This window comes from Sus scrofa, chromosome 15 (genome assembly GCF_000003025.6).
Source record: "Sus scrofa isolate TJ Tabasco breed Duroc chromosome 15, Sscrofa11.1, whole genome shotgun sequence".
NCBI lineage: Eukaryota > Metazoa > Chordata > Mammalia > Artiodactyla > Suidae > Sus > Sus scrofa.
In genome coordinates this window covers 84,259,129-84,277,049 of record NC_010457.5, presented here as the reverse complement: position 1 = coordinate 84,277,049, position 17,921 = coordinate 84,259,129, and the positions used below count along the sequence as shown (strand labels likewise).

The 17,921-nt window shown below is 43.6% G+C and overlaps 1 protein-coding gene across 1 annotated transcript in view; it reads left to right on the top strand.

The window, feature by feature from the left end:
* TTN (titin) overlaps positions 1–17,921 on the top strand; it is a 274,368-nt gene that overhangs the window by 224,271 nt on the left and 32,176 nt on the right. The window contains 1 exon segment of the mRNA XM_021075901.1: positions 91–17,196. Coding sequence (XP_020931560.1) covers positions 91–17,196 — 17,106 coding nt within the window.

Here is a 17,921-nt window from a genome sequence, read left to right as displayed (position 1 = left end):
TTTTCAATATAGCTCATTTGGGGGTGCCAATATTTTATGTAATTTATACAAAAGCAAAACTCTTAACACTTTTGTGTCTTTCTTTTTCAGATCCCCCAGGACCACCTTCAAACGCACGTGTCACTGATACTACCAAGAAATCTGCTTCTTTGGCATGGGGCAAGCCTCACTATGATGGTGGCCTTGAAATCACTGGCTATGTCGTAGAGCATCAAAAAGTCGGAGAGGATGCCTGGATAAAGGATACAACAGGAACTGCCCTCAGAATCACTGAGTTTGTTGTCCCTGACCTTCAGACTAAAGAAAAATACAACTTTAGAATCAGTGCCATCAATGACGCAGGTGTTGGGGAGCCAGCCGTGATCCCAAATGTTGAAATTGTAGAACGAGAGATGGCTCCTGATTTTGAACTAGATGCCGAGCTTCGAAGAACGCTTGTTGTGAGAGCGGGTCTCAGTATTAGAATATTTGTGCCCATTAAAGGTCGTCCTGCTCCTGAAGTGACATGGACCAAAGACGATATCAACCTTAAAAACCGAGCTAACATCGAGAATACAGAATCATTCACTCTCCTGATTATCCCAGAATGTAACAGATATGACACCGGTAAATTTGTGATGACCATTGAAAACCCTGCTGGAAAGAAAAGTGGCTTTGTTAATGTTAGAGTCTTGGACACCCCAGGACCCGTCCTTAACCTGAGGCCTACTGACATCACAAAGGAGAGTGTCACCCTGCACTGGGACCTCCCTCTGATAGATGGGGGCTCACGTATAACAAACTACATTGTGGAGAAACGAGAAGCGACACGGAAATCTTACTCCACAGTCACCACTAAGTGCCATAAGTGTACATATAAAGTTACTGGCTTATCGGAAGGATGTGAATACTTCTTCAGAGTGATGGCAGAAAATGAATACGGAATTGGGGAGCCAGCGGAAACAACAGAGCCTGTAAGAGCCTCCGAAGCGCCGTCACCACCAGACAGTCTTAACATTATGGACATAACTAAGAGCACAGTCAGCCTGGCGTGGCCTAAACCCAAACACGATGGGGGCAGTAAGATCACTGGCTATGTGATTGAAGCCCAAAGAAAAGGCTCAGACCAGTGGACCCACATCACAACCGTGAAGGGGTTAGAATGTGTTGTGAAGAATCTAACTGAAGGGGAAGAATATACCTTCCAGGTGATGGCAGTGAACAGTGCAGGGAGAAGTGCCCCGAGAGAAAGCAGACCCGTCATTGTCAAGGAGCAGACAATGCTTCCAGAATTGGATCTCCGTGGCATTTATCAGAAATTAGTCATTGCCAAAGCTGGTGACAACATCAAAGTTGAAATTCCAGTGCTTGGTCGACCAAAGCCCACGGTGACATGGAAAAAAGGAGACCAGATTCTTAAACAGACACAGAGAGTTAACTTTGAAAATACAGCAACCTCAACCATCTTAAATATCAATGAGTGTGTAAGAAGTGATAGTGGGCCCTACCCATTAACAGCAAGGAACATCGTGGGAGAGGTTGGGGACGTCATCACCATTCAAGTCCATGATATCCCAGGGCCGCCGACTGGACCAATCAAATTTGATGAAGTTTCATCTGATTTTGTCACCTTCTCTTGGGAGCCACCTGAGAACGACGGGGGTGTGCCAATAAGCAACTACGTGGTAGAAATGCGACAGACCGACAGTACCACATGGGTTGAGTTAGCAACCACCGTCATACGCACTACCTATAAAGCCACTCGCCTCACTACTGGGGTGGAATATCAATTCCGAGTAAAAGCTCAAAACAGATACGGAGTTGGACCAGGCATCACATCAGCACCTGTAGTCGCCAACTATCCATTTAAGGTTCCTGGGCCTCCTGGTACCCCTCAGGTAACTGCAGTTACCAAAGATTCCATAACAATTAGCTGGCACGAGCCTCTTTCTGATGGTGGAAGCCCCATTTTAGGATATCACATCGAAAGAAAAGAACGAAATGGTATTCTCTGGCAGACTGTGAACAAAACAATAGTACCAGGCAACATTTTCAAATCAAGTGGACTTACGGATGGCATTGCTTATGAATTCCGGGTGATCGCAGAAAACATGGCAGGCAAAAGCAAGCCGAGCAAACCATCTGAACCTATGTTAGCTCTGGATCCCATTGACCCACCTGGGAAACCAATTCCTCTAAATATTACTAGAAACACAGTGACACTTAAATGGGCTAAGCCTGAGTATACTGGAGGCTTTAAAATTACCAGTTACATAGTCGAAAAGAGAGATCTTCCTAATGGACGGTGGCTAAAGGCCAACTTCAGCAACATCTTGGAGAATGAATTTACAGTCAGCGGCCTAACAGAAGATGCCGCATATGAATTCCGCGTGATTGCCAAAAATGCTGCTGGTGCTATTAGCCCACCATCTGAACCATCAGATGCTATCACATGCAAGGATGACATTGAGGCACCAAGGATAATGGTAGACGTCAAATTTAAGGACACAATCATATTAAAAGCAGGTGAAACATTCAAGCTGGAAGCTGACGTTTCAGGTCGCCCACCTCCAACAATGGAATGGACCAAAGATGGAAAGGAGCTTGAAAACACAGCCAAATTAGAAATTAAAATTGCAGATTTCTCTACTAATCTGGTAAACAAGGATTCACTAAGAAGGGATGGTGGCGCCTATGTCCTTACAGCAACTAATCCCGGTGGTTTTGCCAAACACATTTTCAATGTTAAAGTTCTTGATAGACCAGGCCCACCTGAAGGACCTTTGGCTGTATCTGAAGTGACATCAGAAAAATGTGTATTGTCATGGTTGCCTCCACTGGATGATGGAGGCGCCAAAATTGATTATTACGTGGTTCAGAAACGTGAAACCAGCAGATTGGCATGGACGAACGTAGCCTCCGAAGTGCAAGTCACAAAGCTAAAGGTCACTAAACTGTTGAAAGGCAATGAATACATATTCCGTGTCATGGCTGTAAATAAATATGGGGTTGGAGAGCCACTGGAATCAGAGCCTGTGCTTGCAGTAGATCCTTATGGACCTCCTGATCCACCCAAAAACCCTGAAGTTACAACTATTACTAAAGATTCCATGGTTGTCTGCTGGGGACATCCTGACTCTGATGGTGGAAGTGAAATCATCAATTACATTGTGGAACGGCGCGACAAAGCTGGCCAACGGTGGGTGAAATGCAACAAAAAAACCCTTACTGATTTAAGATATAAAGTGTCTGGACTGACAGAGGGACATGAATACGAGTTTCGGATCATGGCTGAGAACGCTGCTGGAATCAGTGCACCAAGTGCCACCAGTCCATTTTATAAAGCTTGTGATGCTGTGTTTAAACCGGGCCCACCAGGTAACCCACGTGTCTTAGATACAAGCAGATCATCCATTTCAATTGCTTGGAACAAACCTATCTATGATGGTGGTTCCGAGATCACTGGGTATATGGTTGAGATCGCCCTGCCGGAAGAAGACGAATGGAAGATTGTCACACCACCAGCCGGGCTCAAGGCAACCTCTTACACCATCACCAACCTTGTAGAGAATCAGGAATATAAAATCCGCATCTATGCCATGAATTCTGAAGGCATCGGGGAACCAGCGCTTGTTCCTGGAACTCCAAAGGCTGAGGACAGGATGCTGCCTCCAGAGATTGAACTGGATGCTGACCTGCGCAAAGTTGTTATTATAAGAGCTTGCTGTACCCTGAGACTCTTTGTTCCAATCAAAGGAAGACCTGCACCAGAGGTGAAGTGGACCCGGGAACATGGGGAATCTTTAGATAAAGCTAGCATTGAATCCACAAGCTCTTATACCCTCCTTATCGTTGGAAACGTAAACAGATTTGACAGTGGCAAATACATACTAACTATAGAGAACAGCTCAGGCAGCAAGTCTGCATTTGTCAACGTCAGAGTGCTAGATACACCAGGCCCTCCACAGGATCTGAAGGTAAAGGAGGTCACTAAGACATCGGCTACACTCACATGGGAGCCTCCTCTGCTTGATGGAGGTTCAAAAATAAAGAACTATATTGTTGAAAAGCGGGAATCCACAAGGAAAGCATATTCAACTGTTGCAACAAATTGCCATAAGACTTCCTGGAAGGTAGACCAGCTCCAAGAAGGCTGTAGTTACTACTTCAGGGTTCTTGCTGAAAATGAATATGGCATCGGGCTGCCAGCTGAAACCGCAGAATCTGTAAAAGCATCAGAAAGACCTCTCCCTCCAGGAAAAATAACTTTGGTGGATGTCACAAGAAATAGTGTGTCACTCTCTTGGGAGAAACCTGAGCATGATGGAGGCAGCCGAATTCTAGGCTACATTGTAGAGATGCAGAGCAAAGGCAGTGACAAATGGGTCACATGTGCCACAGTCAAAGTCACTGAAGCCACTATTACTGGATTAATTCAGGGTGAAGAGTACTCTTTCCGTGTTTCAGCTCAGAATGAAAAGGGCATCAGCGATCCAAGACAACTGAGTGTGCCAGTGATTGCCAAAGATCTTGTCATTCCACCAGCCTTCAAACTCCTGTTCAATACTTACACCGTACTGGCAGGTGAAGACCTAAAAGTTGACGTTCCATTCATTGGACGCCCTATACCAGCTGTAACCTGGCATAAAGATGATGTGCCACTGAAGCAGACAACCAGAGTAAATGCAGAGAGCACAGAAAATAACTCACTGCTGACGATAAAGGAGGCCTGCCGAGAAGATGTTGGACATTATGTAGTTAAGCTGACTAACTCGGCAGGTGAAGCTACTGAAACCCTTAATATTATCGTTCTTGACAAACCAGGGCCTCCAACAGGACCAGTTAAAATGGAGGAAGTGACTGCTGACAGCATCACTCTCTCCTGGGGCCCACCTAAGTATGATGGTGGAAGTTCTATCAATAACTACATTGTAGAAAAACGGGACACATCCACAACCACCTGGCATATTGTGTCAGCTACTGTTGCAAGGACTACAATAAAAGCTTGCAGATTAAAGACTGGATGTGAATATCAGTTCAGGATTGCCGCTGAAAACAGATATGGAAAGAGCACCTATCTCACTTCAGAGCCTATTGTAGCCCAGTATCCATTCAAAGTTCCTGGTCCCCCTGGCACACCGTTCGTGACACACTCCTCCAGGGACAGCATGGAAGTACAGTGGAACGAGCCAGTCAGTGATGGAGGCAGCAAAGTCATTGGCTATCATCTAGAACGCAAGGAAAGAAACAACATCCTCTGGGTCAAGTTGAACAAGACACCTATTCCTCAAACCAAGTTTAAAACAACTGGCCTAGATGAAGGCATTGAATATGAATTCAGAGTCTCCGCAGAGAACATTGTGGGCATCGGCAAGCCAAGTAAAGTGTCAGAATGCTACACAGCCCGTGATCCATGCGACCCACCAGGAAAGCCCGAGGCAATCATTGTCACAAGGAATTCTGTGACTCTTCAGTGGAAGAAACCCACTTATGATGGTGGAAGCAAGATCACTGGTTATATTGTTGAGAAGAAAGAACTGCCTGAGGGCCGCTGGATGAAAGCCAGTTTTACCAATGTCATTGACACTCAGTTTGAAGTAACTGGCCTAGTTGAAGATAACAGATATGAGTTCCGGGTTATAGCTCGAAATGCTGCAGGAGTGTTTAGTGAGCCTTCAGAAAGTACAGGGGCAATAACAGTAAGAGATGAGGTAGAACCACCACGAATTCGTATGGATCCAAAATACAAAGACACAATTGTGGTTCATGCTGGTGAGTTATTCAAGATTGACGCAGATATCTATGGCAAACCAATACCAACCACTCAGTGGATAAAAGGTGATCAGGAGCTTTCAAATACAGCTCGATTAGAAATAAAGAGCACTGATTTTGCCACCAGTCTCAGTGTTAAAGATGCAGTGCGTGTTGACAGTGGAAATTACATACTGAAGGCCAAAAATGTTGCGGGAGAGAAATCAGTTACTGTAAACGTCAAAGTTCTCGATAGACCAGGGCCACCTGAAGGACCTATTGTTATATCAGGAGTTACAGCAGAAAAATGCGCACTAGCTTGGAAACCCCCACTGCAAGATGGTGGCAGTGATATCATAAATTATATCGTGGAAAGGAGAGAAACCAGCCGCTTGGTTTGGACTGTGGTTGATGCCAATGTGCAGACCCTCAGCTGCAAGGTTACTAAGCTTCTTGAAGGCAATGAATATATTTTCCGTATAATGGCTGTAAACAAATATGGTGTTGGTGAACCTCTTGAATCCGAGCCGGTAATTGCCAAAAATCCATTCGTAGTGCCAGATGCACCAAAGGCTCCAGAAATCACAGCAGTGACAAAGGACTCAATGATCGTTGTATGGGAAAGGCCAGCATCTGATGGTGGCAGTGAAATTCTCGGATATGTGCTTGAAAAGCGGGATAAAGAGGGCATCAGATGGACAAGATGCCACAAACGTCTTATAGGGGAATTGCGCTTGAGAGTAACTGGACTCTTAGAAAATCACAACTATGAATTCAGAGTCTCAGCCGAGAATGCTGCTGGACTTAGCGAACCAAGCCCGCCTTCTGCTTACCAAAAGGCTTGTGATCCTATTTATAAACCAGGACCTCCAAACAATCCCAAAGTCATTGATATTACCAGATCTTCCGTCTTCCTTTCTTGGGGCAAACCAATCTATGACGGTGGCTGTGAAATCCAAGGATACATTGTTGAAAAATGTGACGTGAGTGTTGGTGAATGGACAATGTGCACTCCACCAACAGGAATCAACAAAACAAACATAGAAGTAGAGAAGCTGCTAGAAAAGCATGAATACAACTTCCGTATCTGTGCTATTAACAAAGCTGGAGTTGGAGAACATGCTGATGTCCCTGGACCTGTTATAGTTGAAGAAAAAATGGAAGCACCGGACCTTGATCTTGACATGGAACTGAGGAAAATTATAAATATAAGGGCAGGTGGCTCCTTAAGGTTATTTGTTCCTATTAAAGGTCGTCCTACACCAGAAGTCAAATGGGGCAAGGTAGATGGTGAAATCCGCGATGCAGCTATAATCGACAGCACTAGCAGCTTCACCTCTCTTGTTCTTGACAATGTTAACCGATATGACAGTGGAAAATATACTCTCACGTTAGAAAACAGCAGTGGAACAAAGTCAGCCTTTGTTACTGTGAGAGTCCTGGACACACCAAGTCCACCTGTTAATCTGAAAGTCACAGAAATCACTAAAGACTCGGTATCAATTACATGGGAACCTCCTTTGCTGGATGGAGGATCCAAAATAAAAAATTACATTGTTGAGAAACGTGAAGCCACAAGAAAATCATATGCAGCAGTTGTAACAAATTGCCATAAGAATTCTTGGAAAATTGATCAACTCCAAGAAGGTTGCAGTTACTACTTTAGAGTCACAGCTGAGAATGAGTATGGTATTGGCCTTCCCGCCCACACAGATGATCCAGTTAAGGTTGCAGAAGTCCCACAACCTCCAGGAAAAATAACTGTGGATGATGTCACCAGAAACAGTGTCTCTTTGAGTTGGACAAAGCCTGAACATGATGGAGGCAGTAAAATCATTCAGTATATTGTGGAAATGCAAGCTAAACACAGTGAGAAATGGTCAGAGTGTGCTCGAGTCAAGTCCCTTGAAGCAGTAATCACCAACCTAACTCAGGGAGAAGAATATCTTTTTAGAGTTGTGGCTGTAAATGAAAAGGGGAGAAGTGATCCAAGGTCTCTTGCAGTTCCAATAGTTGCCAAAGATCTGGTCATTGAACCAGATGTAAGACCTGGATTTAACACTTACAGTGTACAGGTTGGCCAAGATTTGAAAATAGAAGTGCCAGTTTCTGGACGTCCTAAGCCAACTATTACCTGGACAAAAGATGGTCTTCCACTGAAGCAGACTACAAGAATCAATGTTACTGACTCGCTTGACCTCACTGTACTCAGTATTAAAGAAACTCATAAGGATGATGGTGGACATTATGGAATCACAGTTGCTAATGTTGTTGGTCAAAAGACAGCATCCATTGAAATTATAACTCTAGATAAACCTGATCCTCCAAAAGGACCTGTTAAATTTGATGAAGTCAGTGCTGAAAGTATTACATTATCTTGGGAACCTCCATTATATACAGGAGGCTGCCAGATCACTAATTACATCGTTCAGAAAAGAGATACAACCACCACAGTATGGGATGTTGTTTCTGCTACTGTTGCCAGAACTACACTCAAAGTGACCAAACTGAAAACTGGAACAGAATACCAATTCAGAATATTTGCTGAAAACAGATATGGACAAAGCTTTGCCTTGGAATCTGAGCCAATTGTAGCTCAATATCCCTACAAAGAACCAGGCCCTCCAGGCACACCATTTGCCACAGCCATTTCCAAAGACTCCATGGTTATACAGTGGCACGAACCAGTCAATAATGGTGGAAGCCCAATCATAGGTTACCACCTTGAGAGAAAGGAAAGAAACAGTATTTTGTGGACAAAAGTCAACAAAACTATCATCCATGACACCCAGTTTAAAGCAGTCAATCTTGAAGAAGGCATTGAATATGAGTTCAGAGTTTATGCTGAAAATATTGTGGGTGTAGGCAAAGCAAGCAAGAATTCCGAGTGCTATGTAGCCAGAGATCCCTGTGACCCACCAGGAACCCCAGAAGCAATAATAGTTAAAAGAAATGAGATCACCTTACAATGGACCAAACCTGCTTATGATGGTGGAAGTATAATTACTGGTTACATTGTAGAGAAACGTGATTTGCCTGAGGGTCGCTGGATGAAAGCCAGCTTTACAAATGTCATTGAAACTCAGTTTACTGTATCAGGTCTTACTGAAGATCAAAGATATGAATTCAGAGTCATTGCAAAGAATGCGGCTGGTACAATAAGTAAACCTTCTGACAGTACTGGACCAATTACTGCCAAGGATGAAGTTGAACTCCCAAGAATTTCAATGGATCCAAAATTCAGAGACACAATTGTGGTAAATGCAGGAGAAACATTCAGGCTTGAAGCTGATGTCCATGGAAAGCCTCTACCTACCATTGAATGGTTAAGAGGAGATAAGGAAATTGAAGAATCTGCTAGATTTGAAATAAAGAACACGGATTTCAAGGCTTTACTTATTGTAAAGGATGCCATTAGAATTGACGGAGGACAGTATATTTTACGAGCTTCCAATGTGGCAGGTTCTAAGTCATTCCCAGTAAATGTAAAAGTGTTAGATAGACCAGGCCCTCCAGAAGGGCCAGTCCAGGTTACTGGAGTCACTGCTGAAAAATGTACTTTATCATGGTCCCCACCACTTCAAGATGGTGGCAGTGACATTTCTCACTATGTTGTTGAAAAGAGAGAAACAAGTCGGCTTGCCTGGACTGTTGTTGCTTCAGAGGTTGTCACCAATTCTCTGAAAGTTACCAAACTCTTAGAGGGGAATGAATATATTTTCCGTATAATGGCTGTCAACAAATACGGTGTCGGAGAGCCTTTGGAATCTGCACCGGTACTAATGAAAAATCCGTTTGTGCCTCCTGGACCACCAAAAAGCTTGGAAATCACAAATGTTGCCAAGGACTCCATGACTGTCTGCTGGAACCGTCCAGATAGTGATGGTGGAAGCGAGATTATTGGTTACATTGTAGAGAAAAGAGACAGAAGTGGCATTAGGTGGATAAAATGTAATAAACGCCGCGTTACAGACTTGCGTCTCAGAGTAACAGGATTAACAGAAGATCATGAGTACGAATTCAGAGTCTCTGCAGAAAATGCTGCTGGGGTTGGAGAACCAAGTTCACCTACAGTTTATTATAAGGCCTGTGATCCTGTGTTCAAACCTGGCCCTCCCACCAATGCACACATTGTAGACACCACTAAAAACTCAATTACACTTGCCTGGGGTAAACCCATCTACGATGGTGGCAGTGAGATCCTGGGATATATAGTAGAAATCTGTAAAGCAGATGAAGAAGAATGGCAAATAGTTACTCCACAGACTGGCCTGAAAGCCACTCGATTTGAAATTTCAAAACTCACTGAACACCAAGAGTATAAAATACGAGTCTGTGCCCTCAATAAAGTCGGTCTAGGCGAGGCTACATCGGTTCCTGGTACTGTGAAACCAGAAGATAAGCTTGAAGCACCTGAACTTGACCTTGACTCTGAATTAAGGAAAGGAATCGTTGTGAGAGCTGGTGGATCTGTCAGAATTCACATTCCATTCAAAGGTCGCCCAACACCTGAGATCACCTGGTCTCGAGAGGAAGGTGAATTCACAGATAAGGTCCAAATTGAAAAAGGAGCAAACTCTACCCAACTATCAATAGATAACTGTGATAGAAATGATGCTGGAAAATATATTCTCAAGCTGGAAAACAGCAGTGGATCTAAATCTGCTTTTGTAACTGTGAAAGTTCTTGACACCCCAGGACCACCACAGAACTTGGCAGTTAAAGAAGTGAAGAAAGATTCTGTCCTTCTCACATGGGAACCACCCATCATTGATGGGGGTGCAAAGATCAAGAACTATGTTATTGACAAACGTGAGTCGACCAGAAAAGCTTATGCCAATGTGAGTAATAAATGCAGCAAAACAAGCTTTAAAGTTGAGAATCTTACAGAAGGAGCCACTTACTACTTTAGAGTAATGGCTGAAAACGAATTTGGAATTGGTGTTCCAGTGGAAACTGTTGATGCTGTGAAAGCTGCCGAACCTCCTTCCCCACCAGGAAAGGTTACACTCACTGACGTATCCCAGACCAGTGCATCACTTATGTGGGAGAAACCTGAGCATGATGGTGGTAGCAGGATCCTGGGGTATGTTGTTGAAATGCAACCCAAAGGAACTGAAAAATGGAGTGTTGTGGCTGAATCTAAAGTCTGCAATGCATCTGTTACCGGTTTGAGTTCTGGACAAGAGTATCAGTTCCGTGTCAAGGCTTACAATGAGAAAGGAAGAAGTGATCCAAGAGTGCTTGGTGTTCCCGTCATAGCCAAGGACTTGACTATACAGCCCAGTTTTCAGTTACCATTCAACACATACACTGTTCAAGCTGGAGAAGATCTTAAAATCGAAATTCCGGTTATTGGCCGACCAAGACCTCAAATTTCATGGGTCAAAGATGGTGAGCTTCTTAAACAGACAACAAGAGTAAATGTTGAGGAAACAGCTACTTCAACTATTTTGCACATTAAAGAAAGTAACAAAGATGACTTTGGAAAATACACCATAACAGCAACAAACAGTGCGGGTACGGCAACCGAAAATCTCAGTATTATCGTTTTGGAAAAGCCTGGACCTCCAGTTGGGCCAGTTCGGTTTGATGAAGTTAGTGCAGACTTTGTGGTCATATCTTGGGAACCCCCAGCCTACACTGGTGGCTGCCAAATAAGCAACTACATTGTAGAGAAGCGAGATACAACGACCACCACTTGGCACATGGTATCGGCAACAGTTGCAAGGACAACAATTAAAATAACCAAGCTGAAAACAGGCAGTGAGTACCAGTTTAGAATTTTTGCAGAAAACAGGTATGGAAAGAGTGCCTCCCTGGATTCTAAACCAGTTATTGTACAATATCCATTTAAAGAACCAGGACCACCTGGCACTCCTTTTGTGACATCAATCTCAAAAGATCAGATGCTTGTGCAATGGCATGAGCCCGTTAATGATGGCGGTAGCAAAGTTATTGGCTACCATCTTGAACAGAAAGAAAAGAACAGCATTTTATGGATCAAATTAAATAAGACTCCCATTCAAGACACCAAATTCAAAACAACTGGGCTTGACGAAGGCCTCGAGTATGAGTTCAAAGTTTCTGCTGAAAATATTGTTGGCATCGGCAAGCCGAGCAAAGTGTCAGAATGTTATGTTGCTCGTGATCCATGTGATCCACCAGGTCGCCCCGAAGCCATTGTTATTACAAGAAACAACGTCACACTGAAATGGAAGAAACCTGCCTATGACGGTGGCAGCAAAATAACAGGTTATATTGTAGAGAAGAAAGATCTACCTGATGGCCGTTGGATGAAAGCCAGCTTCACCAATGTATTGGAAACTGAATTTACAGTGAGTGGACTTGTAGAAGACCAAAGATATGAATTTAGAGTAATTGCAAGAAATGCAGCTGGCAACTTTAGTGAACCATCTGAAAGCACTGGTGCCATTACTGCACGAGATGAAATTGATGCACCCAATGCCTCACTGGATCCCAAATATAAAGATGTCATTGTTGTCCATGCAGGAGAGACTTTTGTCCTTGAAGCTGATATTCGTGGCAAACCTATACCTGATATCGTCTGGTTAAAAGATGGAAAAGAACTTGAAGAAACAACCGCCAGGATGGAAATTAAGTCTACTATTCAGAAAACGACGCTTGTTGTCAAAGACTGTATACGTAGTGATGGAGGACAATACATCCTGAAACTCAGCAATGTTGGTGGTACAAAGTCTATTCCCATCACTGTAAAGGTACTTGACAAGCCAGGGCCTCCTGAAGGGCCTCTGAAAGTTTCCGGAGTTACTGCTGAAAAATGTTACCTGGCATGGAACCCACCTTTACACGATGGTGGCGCTAATATTTCACATTACATCATTGAGAAGAGAGAGACAAGCAGACTGTCCTGGACCCAGGTTTCAACTGAAGTACAGGCCCTTAACTACAAAGTCACTAAACTTCTTCCTGGCAATGAGTACATTTTCCGTGTCATGGCCGTGAATAAATATGGAATTGGAGAGCCTCTGGAATCTGAGCCCATCATAGCCCGTAACCCATATAAACCACCAGGTCCTCCTTCACCACCTGAAGTCTCAGCAATCACCAAAGATTCTATGGTTGTAACGTGGGCACGCCCAGCAGATGATGGAGGTGCGGAAATCGAGGGCTACATTCTTGAAAAACGAGATAAGGAAGGCATTCGATGGACCAAGTGCAACAAGAAAACACTAACGGATCTTCGATTCAGGGTAACTGGCCTGACCGAAGGTCATTCCTATGAATTCAGAGTTGCTGCTGAAAATGCAGCTGGCGTGGGTGAACCTAGCGAGCCATCTGTTTTCTATCGTGCGTGTGACGCTTTGTATCCACCAGGACCACCAAGTAATCCAAAAGTAACAGACACCTCCAGATCTTCTGTCTCCCTGGCATGGAATAAACCAATTTATGACGGGGGTGCACCTGTTAAGGGCTATGTTGTTGAGGTCAAAGAAGCCACTGCTGATGAATGGACAACATGCACTCCACCAACAGGATTACAAGGAAAGCAATTCACAGTGACTGAGCTTAAAGAAAACACTGAATATAACTTCCGTATTTGTGCCATCAATTCTGAAGGCGTGGGTGAACCTGCAACTATACCTGGTTCGGTTGTTGCTAAAGAGAGGCAAGAGCCACCAGAAATAGAACTTGATGCTGATCTCAGAAAGGTGGTCATTCTGCGTGCGAGTGCTACTCTACGCTTATTTGTCACTATCAAAGGTCGACCAGAACCTGAAGTTAAATGGGAAAAGGCCGAAGGCACGCTCACTGACAGGGCCCAGATTGAGGTGACCAGCTCATATACAATGTTGGTAATAGATAATGTTACCAGATTTGACAGTGGTCGGTACAATCTGACACTGGAAAATAACAGTGGCTCTAAAACTGCTTTCGTTAACGTCAGAGTTCTTGACTCACCAAGTGCCCCTGTGAATCTGAATGTAAGAGAAGTGAAGAAAGACTCGGTAACATTGGCTTGGGAACCACCACTTATTGATGGCGGAGCTAAGATTACAAACTACATCGTTGAAAAACGAGAAACTACAAGAAAAGCATATGCTACTGTTACAAACAACTGCACAAAGAACACTTTTAAAATTGAAAATCTTCAAGAAGGATGTTCTTACTACTTCCGAGTCTTGGCTGCCAATGAATATGGGATTGGTTTGCCAGCAGAAACAACGGAACCCGTTAAAGTTTCTGAACCACCCCTCCCACCTGGAAGAGTAACTCTTGTTGACGTGACCCGTAGCACAGCTACGATTAAGTGGGAGAAACCAGAAAGTGATGGTGGCAGCAAAATTATAGGTTATGTAGTTGAAATGCAGACTAAAGGGAGTGAAAAATGGAGCACATGCACACAAGTTAAGACTCTAGAAGCAACAATATCTGGCCTGACTGCTGGAGAGGAGTATATCTTCAGGGTAGCTGCAATTAATGAAAAAGGAAAAAGTGATCCAAGACAACTGGGAGTACCTGTAATTGCAAGAGACATTGAAATAAAGCCTTCGGTTGAGCTTCCTTTCAATACTTTCAATGTAAAGGCCAGAGACCAACTGAAGATTGATGTTCCATTTAAAGGAAGACCTCAGGCGACTGTAAGCTGGAAAAAAGATGGTCAGACTCTTAAAGAGACAACTAGAGTCAATGTTTCTTCTTCAAAGACTGTAACATCACTAATTATTAAGGAAGCGTCAAGGGAAGATGTTGGAACATATGAATTATGTGTTTCAAACAGTGCTGGATCTATAACAGTTCCTATTACCGTAATTGTCCTTGACAGACCAGGACCTCCTGGACCTATTCATATTGATGAGGTTAGTTGTGACAATATAACCATTTCTTGGAATCCTCCAGAATATGATGGCGGCTGCCAGATTAGCAATTACATTGTTGAAAAGAGAGAAACCACCTCTACAACGTGGCATGTGGTTTCACAAGCAGTTGCAAGAACATCCATCAAGATAGTTCGTCTGGTAACAGGAAGTGAGTATCAGTTCCGTGTCTGTGCAGAAAACCGCTATGGAAAGAGCTCCTACAGTGACTCTCCAGCTGTTGTTGCAGAGTATCCATTCAGCCCCCCTGGTCCTCCTGGTACTCCTAGAGTTGTGCATGCCACAAAATCCACCATGGTGGTAACCTGGCAAGTGCCAGTTAATGATGGAGGAAGTCAAGTACTTGGCTATCACCTTGAGTATAAAGAAAGAAGCAGCATTCTTTGGTCAAAAGCAAATAAAATCCTCATCACTGATACTCAAATGAAAGTTTCCGGCCTTGATGAAGGACTCATGTATGAGTATCGTGTATATGCTGAGAATATTGCTGGAATCGGTAAATGCAGTAAATCTTGTGAGCCAGTCCCTGCAAGAGATCCTTGTGACCCTCCTGGACAACCTGAAGTCACAAATATCACGAGAAAATCAGTGTCACTTAAATGGTCTAAGCCACGTTATGACGGTGGAGCTAAGATCACGGGATACATTATTGAACGTAGAGAACTACCAGATGGCCGATGGCTGAAGTGCAATTTTACTAACGTACAAGAAACATACTTTGAAGTAACCGAACTTACGGAAGATCAGCGTTATGAATTCCGTGTTTTTGCAAAGAATGCTGCCGACTCAGTTAGTGAGCCCTCTGAATCTACTGGACCTATTACAGTTAAAGACGACGTTGAGGCTCCAAGAATTATGATGGATGTCAAGTTCCGAGATGTTATTGTTGTCAAAGCTGGAGAGGTCCTTAAGATAAATGCAGACGTTGCAGGGCGACCACTACCAGTAATTTCCTGGGCCAAGGATGGTGTAGAAATAGAAGAGAGGGCAAGAACAGAAATCGTCTCAACAGACTATAATACTTTGCTGACAGTGAAAGACTGTGTCCGACGAGACTCTGGGCAGTATGTGCTAACAGTGAAGAACGTTGCAGGAACTCGGTCTATGGCAGTTAATTGCAAGGTACTTGATAAGCCTGGCCCACCAGCAGGACCACTTCAAATAACTGGCCTCACCGCTGAGAAATGCTCTCTTTCCTGGGGACCACCCCAAGAAGATGGTGGCGCAGCTATTGACTATTACATTGTAGAAAAACGCGAGACAAGCCACCTTGCATGGACAATATGTGAAGGAGAGTTAAGGACAACATCCTGTAAAGTAACTAAGTTACTCAAAGGCAATGAATACATCTTTAGAGTGACAGGTGTTAATAAATATGGTGTTGGTGAGCCCCTGGAGAGTGTGGCTGTAAAGGCATTAGATCCATTTACAGTTCCAAGTCCACCCACATCTTTGGAAATTACATCTGTGACCAAAGAGTTCATGACACTTTGCTGGTCAAGGCCAGAGAGTGATGGAGGCAGTGAAATTTCTGGATACATAATTGAGAGGCGAGAGAAGAACAGCCTGCGCTGGGTGCGTGTAAACAAGAGGCCAGTTTACGATCTGAGAGTGAAATCAACAGGACTTCGGGAAGGATGTGAATATGAGTACCGGGTGTATGCAGAAAATGCTGCAGGCCTAAGCCTTCCGAGTGAAACCTCTCCCTTAGTTCGGGCAGAAGATCCAGTATTCTTACCATCTCCTCCATCCAAACCCCAAATCGTGGACTCTGGCAAGACCAACATAACAATTAGCTGGGTTAAGCCCTTATTTGATGGTGGCACCCCAATAACTGGATACACTGTAGAATACAAAAAATCCAGTGAAACTGACTGGCACACTGCCATTCAGAACTTCAGGGGCACAGAGTACACAGCAAGTGGACTAACCACAGGAACCGAATATGTTTTCAGAGTAAGATCTATCAATAAGGTTGGAGCTAGTGATCCCAGTGATAGCTCCGATCCCCAGATAGCAAAGGAAAGAGAAGAAGAGCCTGTATTTGATCTTGACAGTGAAATGAAGAAGACCTTGATTGTCAAGGCCGGCTCCTCATTTACCATGACTGTGCCTTTCCGAGGAAGACCAGTACCCAGCGTCTCCTGGAGTAAACCAGACACTGACCTCCGCACTAGAGCTTATATTGACTCCACAGACTCTCGCACATCACTGACTATTGAAAATGCCAACAGAAATGATTCTGGAAAATACACATTAACAATTCAGAATATTTTGAACGCTGCTTCACTGACCTTAGTCGTCAAGGTCTTAGATTCTCCTGGTCCTCCAGCCGGTGTTACCGTACGCGATATAACAAAAGAGTCTGCAGTGTTAGCCTGGGATGTTCCTGAAAACGATGGTGGAGCACCAGTGAAGAATTACCACATAGAAAAACGGGAGGCCAGTAAGAAAGCATGGGTCTCGGTAACCAACAACTGTAACCGCCTCTCCTACAAAATCACCAACTTACAAGAAGGAGCAATATACTACTTCAGAGTCTCTGGAGAAAATGAGTTTGGTGTTGGTGTACCAGCTGAAACGAAGGAAGGAGTAAAAATAACAGGTATGTTTTAAGAGTAAAGAAAACCTACATGTCCATGTTAATTTTCCTAGTATAGTATGAATCATGCTAATTATTGTTTAATCGTAAATGAGGTTTGGTTCACATCTTGAACAATTTATACTATAGCACAAAATGAAATCCTACTAATCAAGTTTTTCATTGATTTTAAAACAGTAGAAATTGGAGTTCCCATTGTGGCTCAGCAGAAATGAATCTGACTAGTATCCATGAGGACACAGGTTCAATCCCTGGCCTTGCTCAGTGGGTTAAGGATCCGGCATTGCTGTGAGCTATGGTGTAGGTCACAGAGGCTGCTCAGATCGGGCATTGCTGTGGCGTAGCCTGAGGACCTCCATATGCCATGGGTGTGGCCCTAAAAAGACCAATAAATAAATAAGTAAATACGTAGAAATTTACATAGCTGGAGTTTGATAATATACGTTGAATTTAAGTATAAGTGAATTTGACTGCACCACATGTAGTGTGTGGATGCAGAAATTGTATGATGATATTTCTTATAAGATTTTCATCTCATTCCTCATTTTTAGACCCATGATAAATTTGGGATACATTTTATCCTTTAATTTGATCATCTGACACTTACTGGATTTGAATGCTACAACTTGAAATGACAAAGCCTGGGAAAGTTTCTTGTGGCTCAGAAGCCAAACATTTTTTTTTTCCTTTTAACAATGCAGGAGGAACATAGGTAGGGGGGAAAAATG